Here is a 17,853-nt window from a genome sequence, read left to right on the forward strand (position 1 = left end):
AGGTTACTGTCCTCCTGAGACTTTGTGAGACTGCAAATTCTGTGGAGAGAGTTCAGCAAAGATGTCTCAGCTCACTTCTCAGTACTTACCCACTAGATTACACATCTGTCTTAATCTGCACATCAACCGTTAACTCACCAAGGAGTGGTGGCATGTCATGTCGGCACACAAAGACATACCTTTTCAGAAATCAGTGTCTTACTGGTTCTTAAGGGAGTAATTCAGTAATATTTGTTGACTTAAAAAGCAGCGAAAAAGAAAAGCTTTAACTAAGCCACTAGGGAAGGTAGACAATCCTATTACCTAAATGTGTGGCCTATAGGAACATTAATTTGTATTTTTTCTTGAACTGGTTTATCTCCAAGTTTTAGTTGGAATGATAAATTAAATGCGTTCACTCATCAGCACTCTGAATTAGCAAGTAACTGTGCTTTAACATTTTTGCAGCCTATGTTTCTCCTTGAACCAGACAGTAATAAGGAAGCAATGTATATCAGACACTGTGCAGTCTCTTCAATAGAAAATGGACACAAGAAAGTAATTACAGATATCCACTGGCTGTCTGATACATTTGAGGTAAGTCTTGATGGCTTTATACTTCTCTCAGGATGGGTTGTAAGTGTTGAAGGTTTTAGCCCAAGAATGTTTTCAAGTGGACAGTTCACTTATGTCTACATTAGTCAGGAACTCCACATCACAAAGCTGAGTTGCTGTTGCCATGTCAGGACCCAGCTTAAGGAGAAGACTATGACCACTCTTCCAGTGTGGAAAGCTTATAAATTAAAGATGTAGATGGTGTCAACATTGATAAAATACAACAGTGAAGAAGATGATTTGATATGTGAAAGTTAGGTATACATATATTACAGTCTGAGTTTTTATGGAGTTAGGATGCCATTTATCTGGAGGCAGGCAAGCCCTAATGATCTGTGATACATTGCCAGCTGTGAGTTTGCCCAGGCACAGTTTTTGAATTGAATGGCCAAGAAGGTCGTGTTTCTGTATTGATCTGAGAGTGGCACCTTCACAATTTGCCCACTAATTGTGCAGTAGCAAGCCCAGGTAGCTACCTGGCATTCTGGTTCTGAATTTGCCTGTATTGGGGACATCGGAAGCTGTTTAGCACCCCAAATGTTTCCCTCAAGGATACTAAGGAGTTACTAGGTGATTTGAAGAATTGATAGATAAAGATATCCAAGAATATACTAATTATTCTGGTAGTATTCTAAGTTAGGACAGTTAATTAGATCTGCCAGATAATCTGCCAGATATTCCAATGGCATTCCAAGTTAAAATTATATGAAGTGTATATAATTTTAAAAATCATAAAAAAACAAATAGCTTAGATATAATCTCTATTAGCAAGAAAAACCTAACATGATATTGGGAGTTGGAGCAAATGAAAAAGGACATCATTCCAACTCACATCAGACACATAAATATGTTGAGATAACTACAAATTTAAATAAATAAATCATAGAAAATACAGCAAATAGAATATACTATCAGATTCTGGAATTCTAAACTTGTTAGAACTGAAAGAAATCACAAACAAAAAAACTGACAGATTCAAAAGATTTGTAACAAATGCAATTATAAAACCTCAGATTAGCAAAATTTACACAAAAATGAGTAGTAAGTCATCATGAAAACATTAACTCATAAGATATCCACTAATAACAACACAAAATTACTGGCATATTTCAGATTTAATTTTTAAGTGAAAATTTCTTTTTTTTTTTAAAGATTTTATTATTATTGGAAAGCCGGATATACAGAGAGGAGGAGAGACAGAGAGGAAGATCTTCCATCCGATGATTCACTCCCCAAGTGAGCCACAACGGCCGGTGCTGCGCCGATCCGAAGCCGGGAACCAGGTACCTCTTCCAGGTCTCCCACACGGGTGCAGGGTCCCAAAGCTTTGGGCTGTCCTCGACTGCTTTCCCAGGCCACAAGCAGGGAGCTGGATGGGAAGAGGAGCCTCTGGGATTAGAACCCTCGCCCATATGGGATCCCGGGGCGTTCAAGGCAAAGACTTCAGCCGCTAGGCCACAGCGCTGGGCCCTTAAGTGAAAATTTCAAGCAACAAAATGGTAAAACTGAGACTGCAGCATGAACTTCTGGAATTAGTCAGTGTGGCTCTTCATTCAAATGTCCAAACTGGAGCCTGGTACAGTGGCCTAGCGGCTAAAGTCCTCGCCTTGAACATGCCGGGATCCCATGTGGGCGCCGGTTCTGGTCCCAGCAGCTCCACTTCCCATCCAGCTCCCTGCCTGTGGCCTGGGAAAGCAGTTGAGGACGGCCCAAATGCTTGGGACCCTGCACTCACGTGGGAGACCCGGAAGAGGGTCTGGGCTCCTGGCTTTTTGGATCAGCGCACCACCGGCCGTTGCGGCTCACTTGGGGAGTGAATCATCAGATGGAGAATATTTCTCTCTGTCTCTCCTCCTCTCTGTATGTATCTGACTTTGCAATAAAAATAAATAATTCTTTAAAAAAAATTAAGAACAAATGTCCAAACTTTTTGACCAGTAATTCTGATTTGGGAAATTTGTACAAATTCATACTCCAATATGTGTCATAAGACACAAAGTTACATTTGTATCTTTTTAAAAAAATCATGTTAAAGCATGTCCATGTAGAAGACTTTGAAAGAAGGTAAGAATGGCTTGGTGGTATGGCTTAGTGGCTGTATCCTCATTTTATAGCTACCAGGGATCTCATAGGGGTGCCAGTTCATGTCCTGGCTTTTCCACTTCCCATCCAGCTGTGGCCTGGGAAAGCAGTGGAGAATGTCCCAAAGCACCAACATGGGAGACCAGGAGGAGGCTCCTGGCTCCTGGCTTCAGCTAGGCTCAGTTCCAGCCATTTTCGCTACTTGGGGAGTGAACCAGTGGATGGAAGATCTTTCTGTCTCTCCTTTTCTCTGTAAATCTGCCTTTCCAATAAAAATAAATGAATCTTTTTTTAAAAAAAGGAAGAAGAAGGAAAGAAGGTGAGTAGAACTATATTTGATTTTTTTTTTATTCTTCGAAATTTTCTGTTATATTGCTATGTTTAGGGATTTTCAAATGTTGAAGAATAAAGCTCCTGAACAAGTACATCTCTTAAGTCTGCAAACTCATCCGTCAGAGAAGCCTCAGTTTCCCAGCATGAGACAGGCTGTCAGAAACATGAAAAGTTATCAGATCTGAGTGGAAGTTGCTAGCCACAGCTGAACCTGCTACAAGTGCAGGCCTGGTGTGGGTCAGACGTTTTGTGGTTGTCTGGTTCCTGGGATGTGTCTGGCCTCACGAAGACACCACATGTCCCTGTGCTCCATGCCTCCTTTCCTGGTTGCTTTGCAGCCAAAAGCCCTCTTCCTATTCTGCTCATCAGCTTCCCAGGAAAACAGGGAATTGGGCAAAGTCACGTTCCCCATTGATCTGAGAGTGGTCCCCTCAGAGGTTGCCCCTAAAGCCTTTGTCTCCTCTGAGAACTCGCTGAGGAAAGTTGTGGACCCCTTGGGACCTTGGGGAGTCATGAAGACCTGCGAGAGATCCACTGAGTATTTGCAGAGTTGTGCTGCTGATTAGGAGGAGTGCCAAACTGTGTTGATGTCTGACTGAGCTCTAAGTCTCTGATAAGAATGGATAAAGAAACCATGGCACATCAACAGTGTATCATAAACTAATGAGATAATTTATGAGTGAGCAAGTAATGCACAAATTATGTCAAGTGAAGAATTTCAGTATTAGGGCGTAGGCATTTCAGACAGTTGAGTTGGATATCCAAATACCTGGCTTCAAGTCCTGGCTTTCCTTCTGAGTCTGGCTTCCTGCTAAGGCCACCCTAGGAGACAGCAGATGATGGGTCTCTTTCACGCATGTGGGGGACCCAGATTGCATTCCAGGCTCCTACCTTCAGCCTGGCCCACTCCTGGTGTTCCAGGCATTTGGGGAATTAGCGCATCAGATGGGAAATTCCTCTGTGCAGCTCTGTCCCTCTGTCTCTCCTTGTCTTTTAAATAAATAAAACAATTTTTTAAATGTGCATGCATTCTTATCAAAACTTTAAAAATATTTCTGGGACAGAAAATTGAAAAAAATTATGTGGCAGATTGTGTTTGATTTTAGAACCATAGATTCATTGTTGTAACACAGATTAAACTGCTGCCAGTGACATCAGCATGCCATATGAAAGAGCCAGTTCAAACCCCAGCTGCTTCACTTCCAATCCAGCTTCCTGCTAATGCACTCGGCAGGCAGCAGACGATATCTCAAGTGCTTGGGTCTTTCTGCCACCATCATGAGAGACCTAGTTGGAACTCCTGGCTCCCGGCTTTAGCCTCACCTGGTCCTGGCTGTTATAGCCATTTGGGAAGTAAACCAGCAGGTGGAAGATTCTATCTTTTTCCCATCCTATCTCTGTGTGTAGTTCTGCCTTTCAAGTAAAATTGGATTTTGAAAACTTGTAAGATCTTTTATTTCCCAGACATTTATGATAGTACCATGTTCTTTTATTATAATTTAAAACAAGGCAACAAAAAAGTTAAAAGTATCTATTTAAAAAATATTCTTCTAGATGCACAGAACTGACATTTCTTCCAATTTTTAAAAACTAGATTAACAGACTGGGCTCTGTCTATGAGAATCGAAGTGGAATATCCTGTCAACTTGTGACGTGTTCAGCAGATTGGTATGTCTCATTTCCTTCACTTCCTGAAATGTTTTCATATCATATGTTCTTTTTTCACTTGAGCGCTCCTAAAACTAATGTTTTCCTTTGCTTTTTGTACACCCTTTAATACAATAACTAAACCCAATATAGCTAAAGGACAGAATTTTATAGATTGTTAGTAGTTCATGCTTTTATAGAGATAAATTGTTGTAAAAAGAGCAATTAACTAGGCTCATAACTGGTATAGATATACCCATAGTTTTTCCTGCCTCTTTATGTTCCCAAAATGTGTTATTTATAATTCCATAATATCATAATTATGAAGATTGCAAACATTTAATTGGGAAAGCATCTTTTAAAAAATAGAAGGCTTACATTTTTGTTGTCTATTCATACTTTTTATTATTATTTTTTAGTTATTTGGGAAAAAAATTATCTGTTTGAAAGGTAGACAGATAGAGAGCTCCCTTAAATTTGCTCACTCTCCAAATATCCGCAGTAGCCCTGACAGGGCCAGGCTGAAGCCGCAGTCCTGGGACTCAGTCCGTATCTCCCGAACAGGCGGCAGTGCCACAAGTGCTTGAGCCATCACCCGCTTCTTCCCAGGGTGTGCATTAGCAGGAAGCTGGATCCAAAATAGAGACAAGACTCAGGCACTCTGATCTGGAATGTGCATATCTCCAGCACAGCTTGGCCTGCTGTGCTAAATGCCTCTTCTCTTAGTGGATATTTTTTAAATGTGTTTTTTCTATGAATAACTCCATAATTATTTTGAAAAATATTTACTTAAGTGAAATTATCTCAATGTGTAGAACTTAAAATTCTAAAGTAGAGAATACCAAGAGCAATTTGGGAGATCTTCATAAAGTTCATAAACGTGAATATTAGGAGAAAGCAATGCATGGCTTCTAAAAAATTTTCTCCAAAATAAAAATGGTCTTTTAATTCTGGTTATAATGGACTTTTTAAAAAAATTAGCTTTTTTAATTGGAAAGGCAGATCTACTGAGAAAAGGACAGAGAGAAAGCTCTTCTATCTGCTGCTTTATTCCTCAAATGGCCACAACAGCCCGAGCTTAGCCAACCAGAAGGCAGAAGCTTCTTCTGGGTCTGCCATGTGGGTTCTGAGTCCCACAGACCTGGACAATCCTTTGCTGCTTTTCCAGTCGTAAGTAGAGAGCTGGATCCGAAGTGAAGCAGCTGGAACACAAACTGATGTCCAAATGGGATGCTTGCACTTACAAGCACAGAATTAGACTGTTGAGCCACAGCACTGGCTCGATCATAAACTTTTTGAAGAATAATTCTCTAAAATATAAAATGTAGGAAGTACTGATTCACAAAAATTTTAGTTTCAAAAACATTAAAATATTACTTCAGGTACATTGTTCATGTAGAGTGACACTAAGATTATACCTCGTATCTGTACTTATTAAGAAAAGTAAACCGGGCCCGGTGGCGTGGCCTAGCAGCTGAAGTCCTCACCTTGAAAGCCCCGGGATCCCATGTGGGCGCCAGTTCTAATCCCGGCGGCTCCACTTCCCATCCAGCTCCCTGCTTGTGACCTGGGAAAGCAGTCGAGGACGACCCAATGCACTGGGACACTGCTCCCGCGTGGGAGACCCGGAAGAGGTTCCAGGTTCCCGGCTTCGGATCGGCGCGCACCGGCCCGTTGCGGCTCACTTGGGGAGTGAATCATCGGACGGAAGATCTTCCTCTCTGTCTCTCCTCCTCTGTGTATATCTGGCTGTAATAAAAAATGAATAAATCTTTAAAAAAAAAAAAAAGAAAAGTAAACCATAAACCTTTTCTTTTAGCACAATATGTTTTTGGGATATTAGACCACAGAAAACTTTAGCCCCACAAGTAACCAAGAAAAAGAAAGAAGAAACCATTGAAATTCCTTTTGATGTCCCTTCTACCTTTTTACATCTAGATCTCGCCTGGAAACCTCTCACTAAGGTAAATTACACATCCCATTTGCTTCCATGCACCGTATAATACATACATATCCATATATATACCCTCATATACACACCTTCTATACATGTATATACATAAATTACCCTCATATATACACACTCCATTCATGTGTATACATATATATGTACACCCCATACATATACATATATGCACATATGACCCTCATATACCAACCCTCTAAAAACAGCAGCAACGTCCAGGTTTGGGTCAGTTTCAAAGCTGGGAGCTAGGAAGTCTATTTGGGTCTCCAAATAGACTATTTAGGTGGCAGGGTCCTAAACACTTCACTGGTTTTCCCAGATCGTGATCAGGGAACTGGATGCAAAGTGCAGCAGCCAGACACAAACTAGTGCCCATGTGGGATGCAAGCACTACAAGGCGTGCTTTCCTGCTAGGCTACCGTGCTAGCCTCTGACTTGATGAGTCCTGTCTTTATAATGTCTGATTAGAATCATAAACCCAGTGCTTTTCTTTTGACTTGTGAGTACTGTGGGAATGACATGTTGATGTACGCGCTCCCAGTGCAAGAGAGCACATGGGCAGATGCAGAATATTCCTGGAGTTCCAGGGAAAGAACTGGAAAGAACAGGGTAGAAATATTCTGAGTGAGGTTTACTAAGAGTCATCACAACAAAAAAACAAGCAAGCAATAAGTCAATAGTGTGTGGAGAGACGGCTGGAAGGAGCGGAAGGGGAAGGGAGCCATGAGTGGCAAGTGAGGATGATGATCACAGGGCCACTTCCAAAACTCAGCCATGTGTGTCCCCAAGGACAAGAGGTCCCCAGGTTAATGCAAGCTCCATCCACAACTTCCCAAGGCTTCACAAATGAAACAGGAGAATGAGTCATTCTTTTCAAAGAAGAAAAGATTTATTTTTACTCGCATTACAGAGAGAGAGAGGGAGAGACAGATATTTTATCCACTCCAAATAGCTGCTGCAGCTAGAACTGAGCCAGTCCCAAGATGGGAGCCAGGAGCTTCCTCTGGGTTCCCAAAATGACTGCAGGAGCCTAAGCATGTGGGCCATCTTCTTCTGCCTTCCCAGGCCACTAGCAGGGAACTGGATCACAAGTGGAGCAGCCAGTATTCGATTCATTGCCCATATGGAATGTCAGCACCACAGGCGGGAGATTAGCTTGCTATGCCACTGCACTAACCCTGAGAACAAGTTACTCTTTTATGTTAAAATGAACATAGAGGTAGCAGGGAGTGGAACATGAGAGATTGTCAGAAGACACCATATGAGGCTTTGGATTTTGAAATGTGCCCCCAGACAAGCTGCCTTCTGTAGCAAGATTTTAGGCACATGACTTAGGTATTTCCCCTACCATAAAAAAAAAAGCAACTAGAAATCTTAATCAAAAATGAAATGAGGAAGCTGGGCGAGATGGCTATGATTCAAGGTGATTTAAGAATATATGCTTGGGCCCAGCGGCGTGGCCTAGCGGCTAAAGTCCTCGCCTTGAAAGCCCCGGGATCCCATATGGGCGCCGGTTCTAATCCCGGCAGCTCCACATGCCATCCAGCTCCCTGCTTGTGGCCTGGGAAAGCAGTCGAGGACGGCCCAATGCATTGGGACCCTGCACCCGCGTGGGAGACCCGGAAGAGGTTCCTGGTTCCCGGCTTCGGATCGGCACACACTGGCCGTTGCGGCTCACTTGGGGAGTGAATCATCGGACGGAAGATCTTCCTCTCTGTCTCTCCTCCTCTCTGTATATCTGACTTTGTAATAAAGTAAATAAAATCTTAAAAAAAAAAAAGAATATATGGACTTACTGTTTCTCACAATTTCTCCTAAAAGTTAAGGTTGTCTAAGGGTGAAACAAGTTTAGACCACTGCCCAACCAAGATCAGCCTGAAGGAAGACCATCTTCTTTATAAGGCACAAGGTAAGTGCCTTCTCTTGGGAGTGTTGGTGGCTTACATCTGAGATGAGTTATGATAGTCTGATATGTAAAAGGACCAAAAAAAATCAACTCCTCCAATATGATGTGTTATAATGCCTGTAATGGCTGTAGCCAACACATTAAAATCTCCTAGACACTCAAAAGGGTGAACAGAATGCAATTCAACTCAATTTCAAATTGAGCACATTTGTGTAGGTTTGGGAAACTCAATCCATGATGAAGGTGAGTGGAGCTAACCTAATGAATATGTATGTGCCCAAAGAACAATTCTGTAGAATGGAGCATGTCTGAAGTTGAGCCAAATCAGTTACAAAGTACTGAGAAACAAATTACCCTTCTCAACTAGAATATAATTTTAAAAATTAATGTTTATGCAGTGCTGCAATAAAACTGAGTAAAGGAAGAAAATTGCCTTTTAAATTTCTCAGCCCACACAGCTGTGTGGAAATAATGAAAGGGTGCACACAAAAGCTGTCAAAGCCATGGAGACCAAAGTGAGTATGCTGTCACACCTGGAGAGCAACGTGTAATGAAAAGGTACAGGAATCACCAGCAACAAAAGTGTTTTTCCAAACATTGCCTTACCAGGAGGCTTTCTGTTTTTCAATGTTTGGTTAAATGACAGAGCATACAAGAAGAGCACTCCATTCCTGATCCTGATACTCAGCGTAAACAAAATCTCACACTTTGGAGTCATGTGTTTTATTCAGTTAACCCAAAGCTTGATGCTATAAATAAATGATAGCACTCATTTTTATAGATATTTTCAAAGCAATACTAAGGCATTCCATGGTTTTTAGTTGTGTGAGCCTGCTTCATTCTGTAGGGAAGCCAAGCAAAGCTGCTTCCTCCTGCTCTTCTGTATTCCGGTACTGGCTATAATATATTGGATTCCAGCTGTAGGTTAGCTACTGCTCTAACACTGTACATGCTTTCATTTATTCAACAGGTATTTGTGAGGTATTCATTCATTTTGTGCTAGGTCCTGGTGAGTACAAGCAGATCATCACAACAGTCTGCAAGATGGCACTTGGCATTATGTTCTTATAATTACAGAGACAAAGGCTGAAAGAGCTCAACTTGTCTTAGCCCTAAAACAATCCAATGAAAATAATAGCCATGAAGATATGACTACTGTAGCCCGGTTCACATTAAGGGTGTTGTTATCTCTTTTGAAGTGTGTAGGGATTTTTGTAAATTAATTTCTAACACGGAGCTTTAATTGACCTACCATAAGCTACACATTTTTAACTGATATTAACACAGGTGTACACCCTTGAAACCATCACCTTGATCAAAATATTGACCTAATCTATTAGTACCAAAGTTTGCTCCTTGAGGAATTCTCTCTGTGTTGCCTGCCTCACTCCCAGACCATCACTGATCTAATTTTGTCAGTACATGTTAATTTGCATTTTGTAGAATTGGGCATAAATCATATATGCTGATTTGGGGGGGAGGCTGACTTCTTTTATTCAACATAATTATCTTGGGATTTTATCCATGTTGTATCAAAAGCTCATTTCTTTTCACTGCAAAGTAGTATTGTATTGTGTGAATATGCCACAGTTCTTTGCTCAATCACCTGGGGACAGATATTTGGATTGTTTTCAGTTTAGAGATATCATTAATAAAGCTTTCATGAATATCTATGCACAAGTCTTTGTACAGACCCACATAATCATTTGTACTGGGTAAATCCCTAAAGAATGGTTGGATCATGGTACTAAGGGTTTAACTGTAGAGAAACTGCCGAAGTGTTTTCCATCATGGTCTTACCAGTTTCCGTTCCCACTAGCAATGTATGGAAGCTCTAGTTTCTCCAAATCCACGCCAACAGCTGCTGTGGTGATTCTGTATCATTTAACAGCACATGTGTGATGATATCCCATCTGCCTTTACCTGATGGTGAAGGATGCTGAGTGTATCTCCGTGTTTATATGCAGCCTGTGTATCTTTGGAGAAGTGTCTGTCCAAATTTTTTGCCCATTTTGCTTCTTTCATTTCATTATTATTGACCTACAGAAATTCTTAAGTTATTTTAGTGACTAATTGCTTACTAGAAATGTGACTTGCAAATAGCTCCTCCTGTTTGGGGCTTATTGTCTCATTCTCTTAATAGTCTTGAAATCAGAAGTTCTTAATTTTGAAAATGCCCAATTCATCAGTTTCTCCCTTTGTGGATCATGAGTTTGACATTGAGTTAAGAAATCTTTGCCTACTTCAAGACTATAGACAGTTTTTCCTATGTTTTCTCAAGTTCTATAGTTTTATATTTAGGTCTATGTCCCCTTTTTAGTCAAATTTTGTACATGACACAAATTATGGATCAAAGTTCCTTTTTAGGATTTATCTGTTTTATTTGGGAAGCAGAGTAAGAGAGAGAGAGAGAGAGAGAGAGAGAGAGATGTTCCATCTACTAACTCTCTCTCCAAATTACTGCAACAGTCAAGGGTCAGGTTTGGATTAGGCCAAAGCCAGAGGTCAAGAACTTCACCAGGTCTCCTACATGGGTGCAGAGGTTCAAGCACTTGGGTCTTCTCCCACTGCCCTCCCAGGCCATCAGCAAGGGGCAGCTGGAACTCAAACTGAAAATACAGCAGCTAGGACTTAGACTAGAACTCATATGGGATGTAGGTATTGCAGATGGCAATTCAACCCTCTACATCACAACATCGGCACCTCAAAGTTCTGCTTGTTACACACTTATATATTATTTGTTCAAAAAAAAAACTCATCCTATACTATTTGTTTTGTATGTTTGCTTAAAACAATATCTTTCCATATAGAGATATATATGAATCTGTTTTTGAACTTTCTATCACTCTATCCTACCAATCTCACACTATCCTAATTACCAACGTTTTGTGATTAATCTGAAAATTAGTGTTAATTCCCTAATTCTTTTTTCTTTTTTCAAAATAGTTTATGCCTTTGTAGGACTTTTGTTTTTCATGTAAGTATTTATGTATGTATGTATGTATGTATGTATGTATGTATATTGAAAGGCAAATATACAGAGAGGAGGAGAAACAGAGAAGATCTTCGTCTGTTGATTCACTCCCCAAGTAGCCATCTGTTGATTCACGCCCCAAGTGGCCGCAGCAACTGACCCAGATGAAGCTCCAGTCCAAAGCCAGGAGCCTGGAGCTTCATCTGAGTCTCCCACGTCGGTGCAGGAACCCAAGACTTTGCGTTGTCCTTGACTGCTTTCCCGGGACACAAGCAGGGAGCTGGAGGAGAAGAGGGGCCTTCAGGATTAGACCAAGCACCCTTATGGGATCCCAGAACATTCAAGGCGAGGACTTTAGCCATTAATCCACTGCGTTGGGCCCCTTCCATGTAGGTTTTTAATTGTTTTGCGTGGAAGCTTGCTGATATTTTGATTGGAATTGTATGAAATCTGAAGAATTTGTTTTCAATATACAGGTCTTTCACGTGTTTTGATAGTTCTGTAACTAAGTGGTTCATATTTTCGCACTCCTGTAAATGGTGCTTTTACATTTCTGATTGTTCATTTCCAATGAATTAAAAATGGAATTGATTCTTGGTGCCAGCACTATGGCATAGCAGCCTCTGCCTATGGTGCTGTTATCCCATGTGGGTGCTAGTTCAAGTCCCAGATGCTTCACTTCTGAGCCAGCTCCCTGCTGATGTGCCTGGGAAACAACAGAGGATGGTCCAAGGGTTTGGGTCCCTGCACTCACATGGGAGACCCAAAAGAAGCTCCCAGGTACTATAGCCTACTTCCATTGAAGCCATTTGGGGTGAACCAATGCATGGAAGATCTCTCTGTTTGTTCTTTCTCTATAACTCTGCCTTTATAAAAACAATCCAATCTTGGGCAAAAAATATAATTGCTTGTTGGATATTGCGATTTTCTTAAAACCACTTGTTGGTTTTAGTGCTTTAATTGTAAATTTATTTAGATGGTAATGTCATCTGCAAATACAGATACCTTTATTTCTTTTCCAATCAGTGATTTTTTTTTCTTATCTGATCTCACTGGCAGAATCTCCAGAATCTTTTTTTTTTTTTTTAAAGATTTATTTTATTATTATTACAAAGTCAGATATACTGAGAGGAGGAGAGATAGAGAGGAAGTGGAGCTGCCGGGATTAGAACCAGCGGCCATATGGGATCAAGGCGAGGACCTTAGCCACTAGGCCACACTGCCAAGCCCGAATCTCCAGAATCTTGAATGGACAGGTGAGAATGGACATCCTTGTTTTGTTCCTTATCTTACAAAGCATTTGGTTATTCATTGTAGATTTTTCACAAGATTCTTTTATGAGGTTGAACAGGAAGTTGTCTTTTATTCAGAAATTGTCATTGCATTAGTATCCAAAACATTTTCTGCATTTTGAGATAGTCATATACTAAGCTATTACTATGACAAGTCTTATTCATTAATTCTAGACTGCTAAATCAGCCCTGCATTACAGAGGCAAATCCTGATTGGTCATGGCATAGTATACTTATGTTGCTGTATTCAGTCTGCTAATATTTTGCTAAGAACTTTCACTTCCATGTTTGTGAGGAATATTGGTCTTTAATTTTCCTTTCTTATGATATCTTTACCTGGCTGCATTATCTCCAGCCTCATTGAATAAATTTTGGAAATTTTCCCCTATTTTCCTCATTTTCTAGAAGACTTTATCTAGAACTAGGTTTCCTCACTAAATATTTGCTAGAATTTACCAGTTTAGATCCCTTGACCTGAGTTTTCTCAGTCTCTCTCTCTCTCTGCCTCTGTTTCTTAATATATATTATTTTTCTTTTCCTAGTTCATTGATTTCTGCTCTTCTGTTTAGTTTTGATACAATTTTATTTTTCCAGTTTCTTTTTTTTTTTTACTTTACTTCAAAATCAGAGTTACAGAGAGAGAGGGAGAGCCAGAGATAGAGTGATCTTCCAACCACTGATTCACTCCCCAAACAATCACAATGGTCAGAGCTGGGCTGATCCAAAATGGAGAAAGGAGCCTCTTCCAGGTCTCCTAAGGCCCTGGGCCATCCTGCATTGCTTTCTAGGTCACAATCTGGAAGCTGGATAGGAAGTAGAGTAGCTGGGACTCCAACCAGTGCCCACAGGGGATGCTGGTGCCACAGAGGGAGGATTAGCTTGCTATACTGGCCTCTTTCCAGTTTATTAAGGAGAAAGCTTAAGACCTTTAATCTTTTCTAATGTAAGAGTTCAGTGTCAAAGTTTCACTCCCTAATTACTGTCTTGGTAGCATTCCTCATATTGACTGAAGTTTGAGTCTTTTTTTCCCAGTCCAATCTAAATATCTCTGTTTTTAACTGGGATGCTAATAGGGGTTGCAGGTGTCTTGACCTCTGTGCCAAACACCTGCTCCAAGACACATATTTTTAGATCCCCCGAGATGCAGGCTGTGTGCCCTTTTGTGTGTCCAAATGTCCATGTGGCACATATTTTCATGCATCTTGGAAAGAATGAAATCTCCTTTGATAATCCCAGGGATTTTGATAATGTTATTGGGACTTGAACACCAGGCTCAGTCCAAGGTCTGGTCTCCATGTGAGAAAAGTATTCAAGGCAATGTAAAGGTGTGTAGAAATCAAGGTTTTTCAAAAACGACAGCACACATCCGGATATGTATGCAGGCAGGAAGGAATTCACGAGCAAAGAAGGGCTGCAGTTCCACCGAAGTTGAGTTTGTCCCTCCATATGGTGGGAGGTAGGCCCAGGGAAGGGCTTAATTGGATATTCAAAGACAGAGTGTGGATGGGACTTGGTACCACGCCCTATCCTGTCCCTCTTTGGGGGAATCTCAACGTGTCATGATGTCTCTGCACAGTACTAGAGCACACAGTGGTCTTCTCTAAGGCATATGGCGCATTGGAGCATGCATGGAAGGAGGGGCAGGTGCATGATGAATGATGGATGTGCAAAGCCTGCATTCAGGCTATTTCCAGCTCGCAAGCACGAACGGGGATTGGGTGTGGAAGTGCACATGCACAGGTAGTGGTGGCAGGTGGCAGCTTCTCATCCACTAGACACCCACCTGTCCACCAGCATTTGGCACCACTGAAGCCAGTGACTATAAGGACCTGTTCTGTGTGAATGGCCAGATTTCAGGAATTTGAGATTGAATGTGGTATTTTAGAAACACTGCCAGCTATCAGCACCTATTTTCACTAGATTTGGATCTGAAACTGACAATACTACACGTAAACTTCTTGATTACATTCTGCTGATTGATCCTATACTGGTTGGCCTCCCAAGGTGCATGGAAAGCCCCCTAACTGTTCCAGGATTGTTTTTTCCTTGCCGCCTGCTCATTCCCAGGGACAGTGCCCTGTACGCTCTCGCCATCTAGTGGTCAGAAGCGAGTCACCCCTTGCCAGTCTGTCAATCTACAATAGGTTAATGCTCTTTTGAATCACTTGAAGAAATTCTCTACTGATTTTATTCTGTTGAAAAAGATTTTGCCCTAAATTGCTCTGGGCTTCCCATTTTAAAAATTCGCAGAGATTCGCATACATTCATTTAGATAGCATGGCATAATGATTAAGAGTATGGAGTCTTCATGTTTGTGATCTGAGCTTAAATTCCAAAGCCATGATTTTTAATGAATGAAGTGAAATTACTTCACGTCTCTATGTTCACTTTTAAAAAATCTCTTTGGAAACAGAATGAGGAAGATAAACAGAGTAAATAATAAAGTTAAGTTCCTCACAGCATAATGTTAAAATGAAATGAATTGACATACATGAACTCAAAGACCATGGTTAACTCAGGATAGATGCTAACCGCCGCAGGTGAGACTTTGAACAAATTACCTGGGCCTCCATTTATTCATCCCCTGAGCAGGATTAGTGGGTAACTGCTTTGGAAGTTGCTGTGAGGTTATTGCCTGGCTTGCAATAAGCCCTTAGCAAGGTCCATTGCTGTTGTTACTGCTGTCTCCAGCGATGGAAAATCTGTTACCTGGGGGAATGACTTCAAATTTACTGAATATACAAAATGACTGCAGTTGAGTCCGATTCAACACGGTTGATGATGACATTTCCCTTAGAATCTTTCCTTTTATGTGAATTTGACAGATTTGAAAGGTAGAGTTTGAGAGGAAGAGGAGGAGGAAGGGAGAGAGATCTTCCATCTGCTGCTTTGATTCTCCAGAAGACAGCAGTAACCAGGGTTGGTCCAGACCAAGCTGGGAGTTTGAGCTTCACCTGGATCTTGGGCCATCTTTCGCTTTTTTTCCAGACTCATTAAAAGAGTGCTGGATTGGAAGTGAAACAGCCAAGACTTGAACCACTGCTCAGAAAGGATTCTAGCACTGCAGGGAGCAAGCTAACGCACTGCACCGCAATGGCAGCTGCGAACCTATGTGTTTAGTCTTTACCACATTTAAATGCCCCTTTTCTTGGGGTCCATGCCATCATTAGCATTTGTGACGGTCCTGACCTGTTAATCCATCAGGTTCTTCTCTGTGTCCTTAGCTTCATTTCCCCATGCTGCCCTCCAACTATGTATACCTCTGGAACTTTAACTTCTTTGCTTTCCTTTCTATACACTGTCCTCATAACAGCATCTATCTGCACGATTCCCATTTTTTTAATCTCTGCGGACAATTCCTTACCCATCTGTTTTACTGTCTCCTGTATTTGAACCCCATATACCCCCTCAATGTCATTGTCCAGAGCAGAAGTCATAACTTGACCTGTCCCTGATAGGCCCTGACCCCCAGTCTGTCAGGATGACGATGACTTCTGCTACTGTATATCTCCTGTGGACCTCTTCCCTTGTGTTCCACTTGTGACCTGTGGATCAGGTTGTTGCCTCTGCTTGTAACACCAGAGGGCTCCCAACTTTTTGATGCTATACCACCACAATGAAGATTTTTGAGTACAAAATCCTGATGTACACATATTTATTTATAAAAATATATAGATTTGTATATATACATATATAATATATTTTATACACACACACACACATATGCTTTAAGAGAAAATCAAGAGTTTGACATGGTGGCATAGCAGACTAATTTTGCCCCTGTAGCACTGGCATCCTGTGTAAGAGCCAGTTCTAGTCTCCGGCTGTTCCACTTCTGATCCAGCTTCCTGCTAATAGCCTGGTCCTCTGGTCCCTGCACCCATGTGGCAAACCCAGAAGCAGCTCCCGGCTTCAGATAGGCCCAGCTCTAGCTGTGGTGGCTATTTGGGGAGTGAACCAGCAGATGGAAGATCTCTCTCTCTCTCTCTCTCTCTCTCTCTCTCTCTCTCTCTCTCTTTTACTTTCCCTGTCTCCTTCTCTGTGAAAATCTGCCTTGCAGATAAAAATAGGTAAATCTTTAAGATAAAGAGAAACAAGCACAGCCATTCTACCTAGCGGTTAAAATGCCAGTTTAGATGCTCATGTCCTATATCAGAAGGCCTGGGTGTGCATCCCAGCTCCATCTCCTCACTCCAGCTCCCTGCTAACTGTAGACCCTGGGCAGGCAATGATGTTGGCTTGTTGTTTGGCTTATCTTGACACTGTTTTTAATGTCTTAACTAGTGGGAAAAGAGACTTCTCAAAACATGTAGATTCCTGAAAAGGGGAGTATTGGTTGTACTAACTGAATCATAATAATCATAATAATCATTTTTCATTTCTGATAAATTATGCTGAAGCTTTTTGGAAAGGTAAAATGTATGTATATGTATATATGTGTGTATATATGTATATAGTAACATAGTATATAGTATATAGTATATATATATATATATATATAGTTGGAACTTTTCTTTCCCATTTTAGATTTTATCTATTGTTTGGCTTTCATAGGGTTTGGTTTGGTTTGGTTTGGTTTGGTTTGGCTTTGGTTTGGTTGTCCTGTGTGCAGAATAACCCAGAGGACACACGGAGGAGGTGTGATGAGAATTTAATGAACATGTATTTTACCACCATCTTTTCCAGAAGATGTAAGAGCATGTTTTTGAAAAACTGGTATTTGACCTGGGAAGGTGCTCAAGACATTTCCTCAAGAAAATGCAAGAGTAGGATACAAATCTAAATAGAATGTGTTCAGTAACTTTAAATATAAACATTCACAGAGAAGTCATTGGAGGAGAATAAGCTGATATGTTAATAATGACCATCTCTAGGGGCATGATGATGTATGCCTCTTTCACTCATGTGATTCTCTGTTTTTTGAAACTTTGGTAAGGAACAACTATTAATTTTAGATCATGGTAAAACTTTGGTTTTAACACAAACATCAAACATTTTTACAAAGAAACAAATTACTGATGATGCTTGCTTTACACGCCCAATAAATCAGACTCTGGCA

At 41.0% G+C, this 17,853-nt stretch overlaps 1 protein-coding gene across 2 annotated transcripts in view; it reads left to right on the top strand.

Annotated features, from left to right (window-relative positions):
* The window catches only part of DNAI3 (dynein axonemal intermediate chain 3), a 70,122-nt gene that overhangs the window by 29,567 nt on the left and 22,702 nt on the right, over positions 1 to 17,853 (top strand). For both annotated transcript variants that reach the window (XM_004582084.3, XM_058658748.1), the window contains exons 13-16: positions 448 to 576; positions 4,604 to 4,677; positions 6,476 to 6,620; positions 8,444 to 8,531. In XM_004582084.3, coding sequence (XP_004582141.2) covers positions 448 to 576; positions 4,604 to 4,677; positions 6,476 to 6,620; positions 8,444 to 8,531 — 436 coding nt within the window. The remainder of the gene's footprint in view (positions 1 to 447; positions 577 to 4,603; positions 4,678 to 6,475; positions 6,621 to 8,443; positions 8,532 to 17,853) is intronic.

The sequence above is a fragment of the Ochotona princeps genome, chromosome 2, assembly GCF_030435755.1.
Source record: "Ochotona princeps isolate mOchPri1 chromosome 2, mOchPri1.hap1, whole genome shotgun sequence".
NCBI classification, from domain to species: Eukaryota; Metazoa; Chordata; class Mammalia; order Lagomorpha; family Ochotonidae; genus Ochotona; species Ochotona princeps.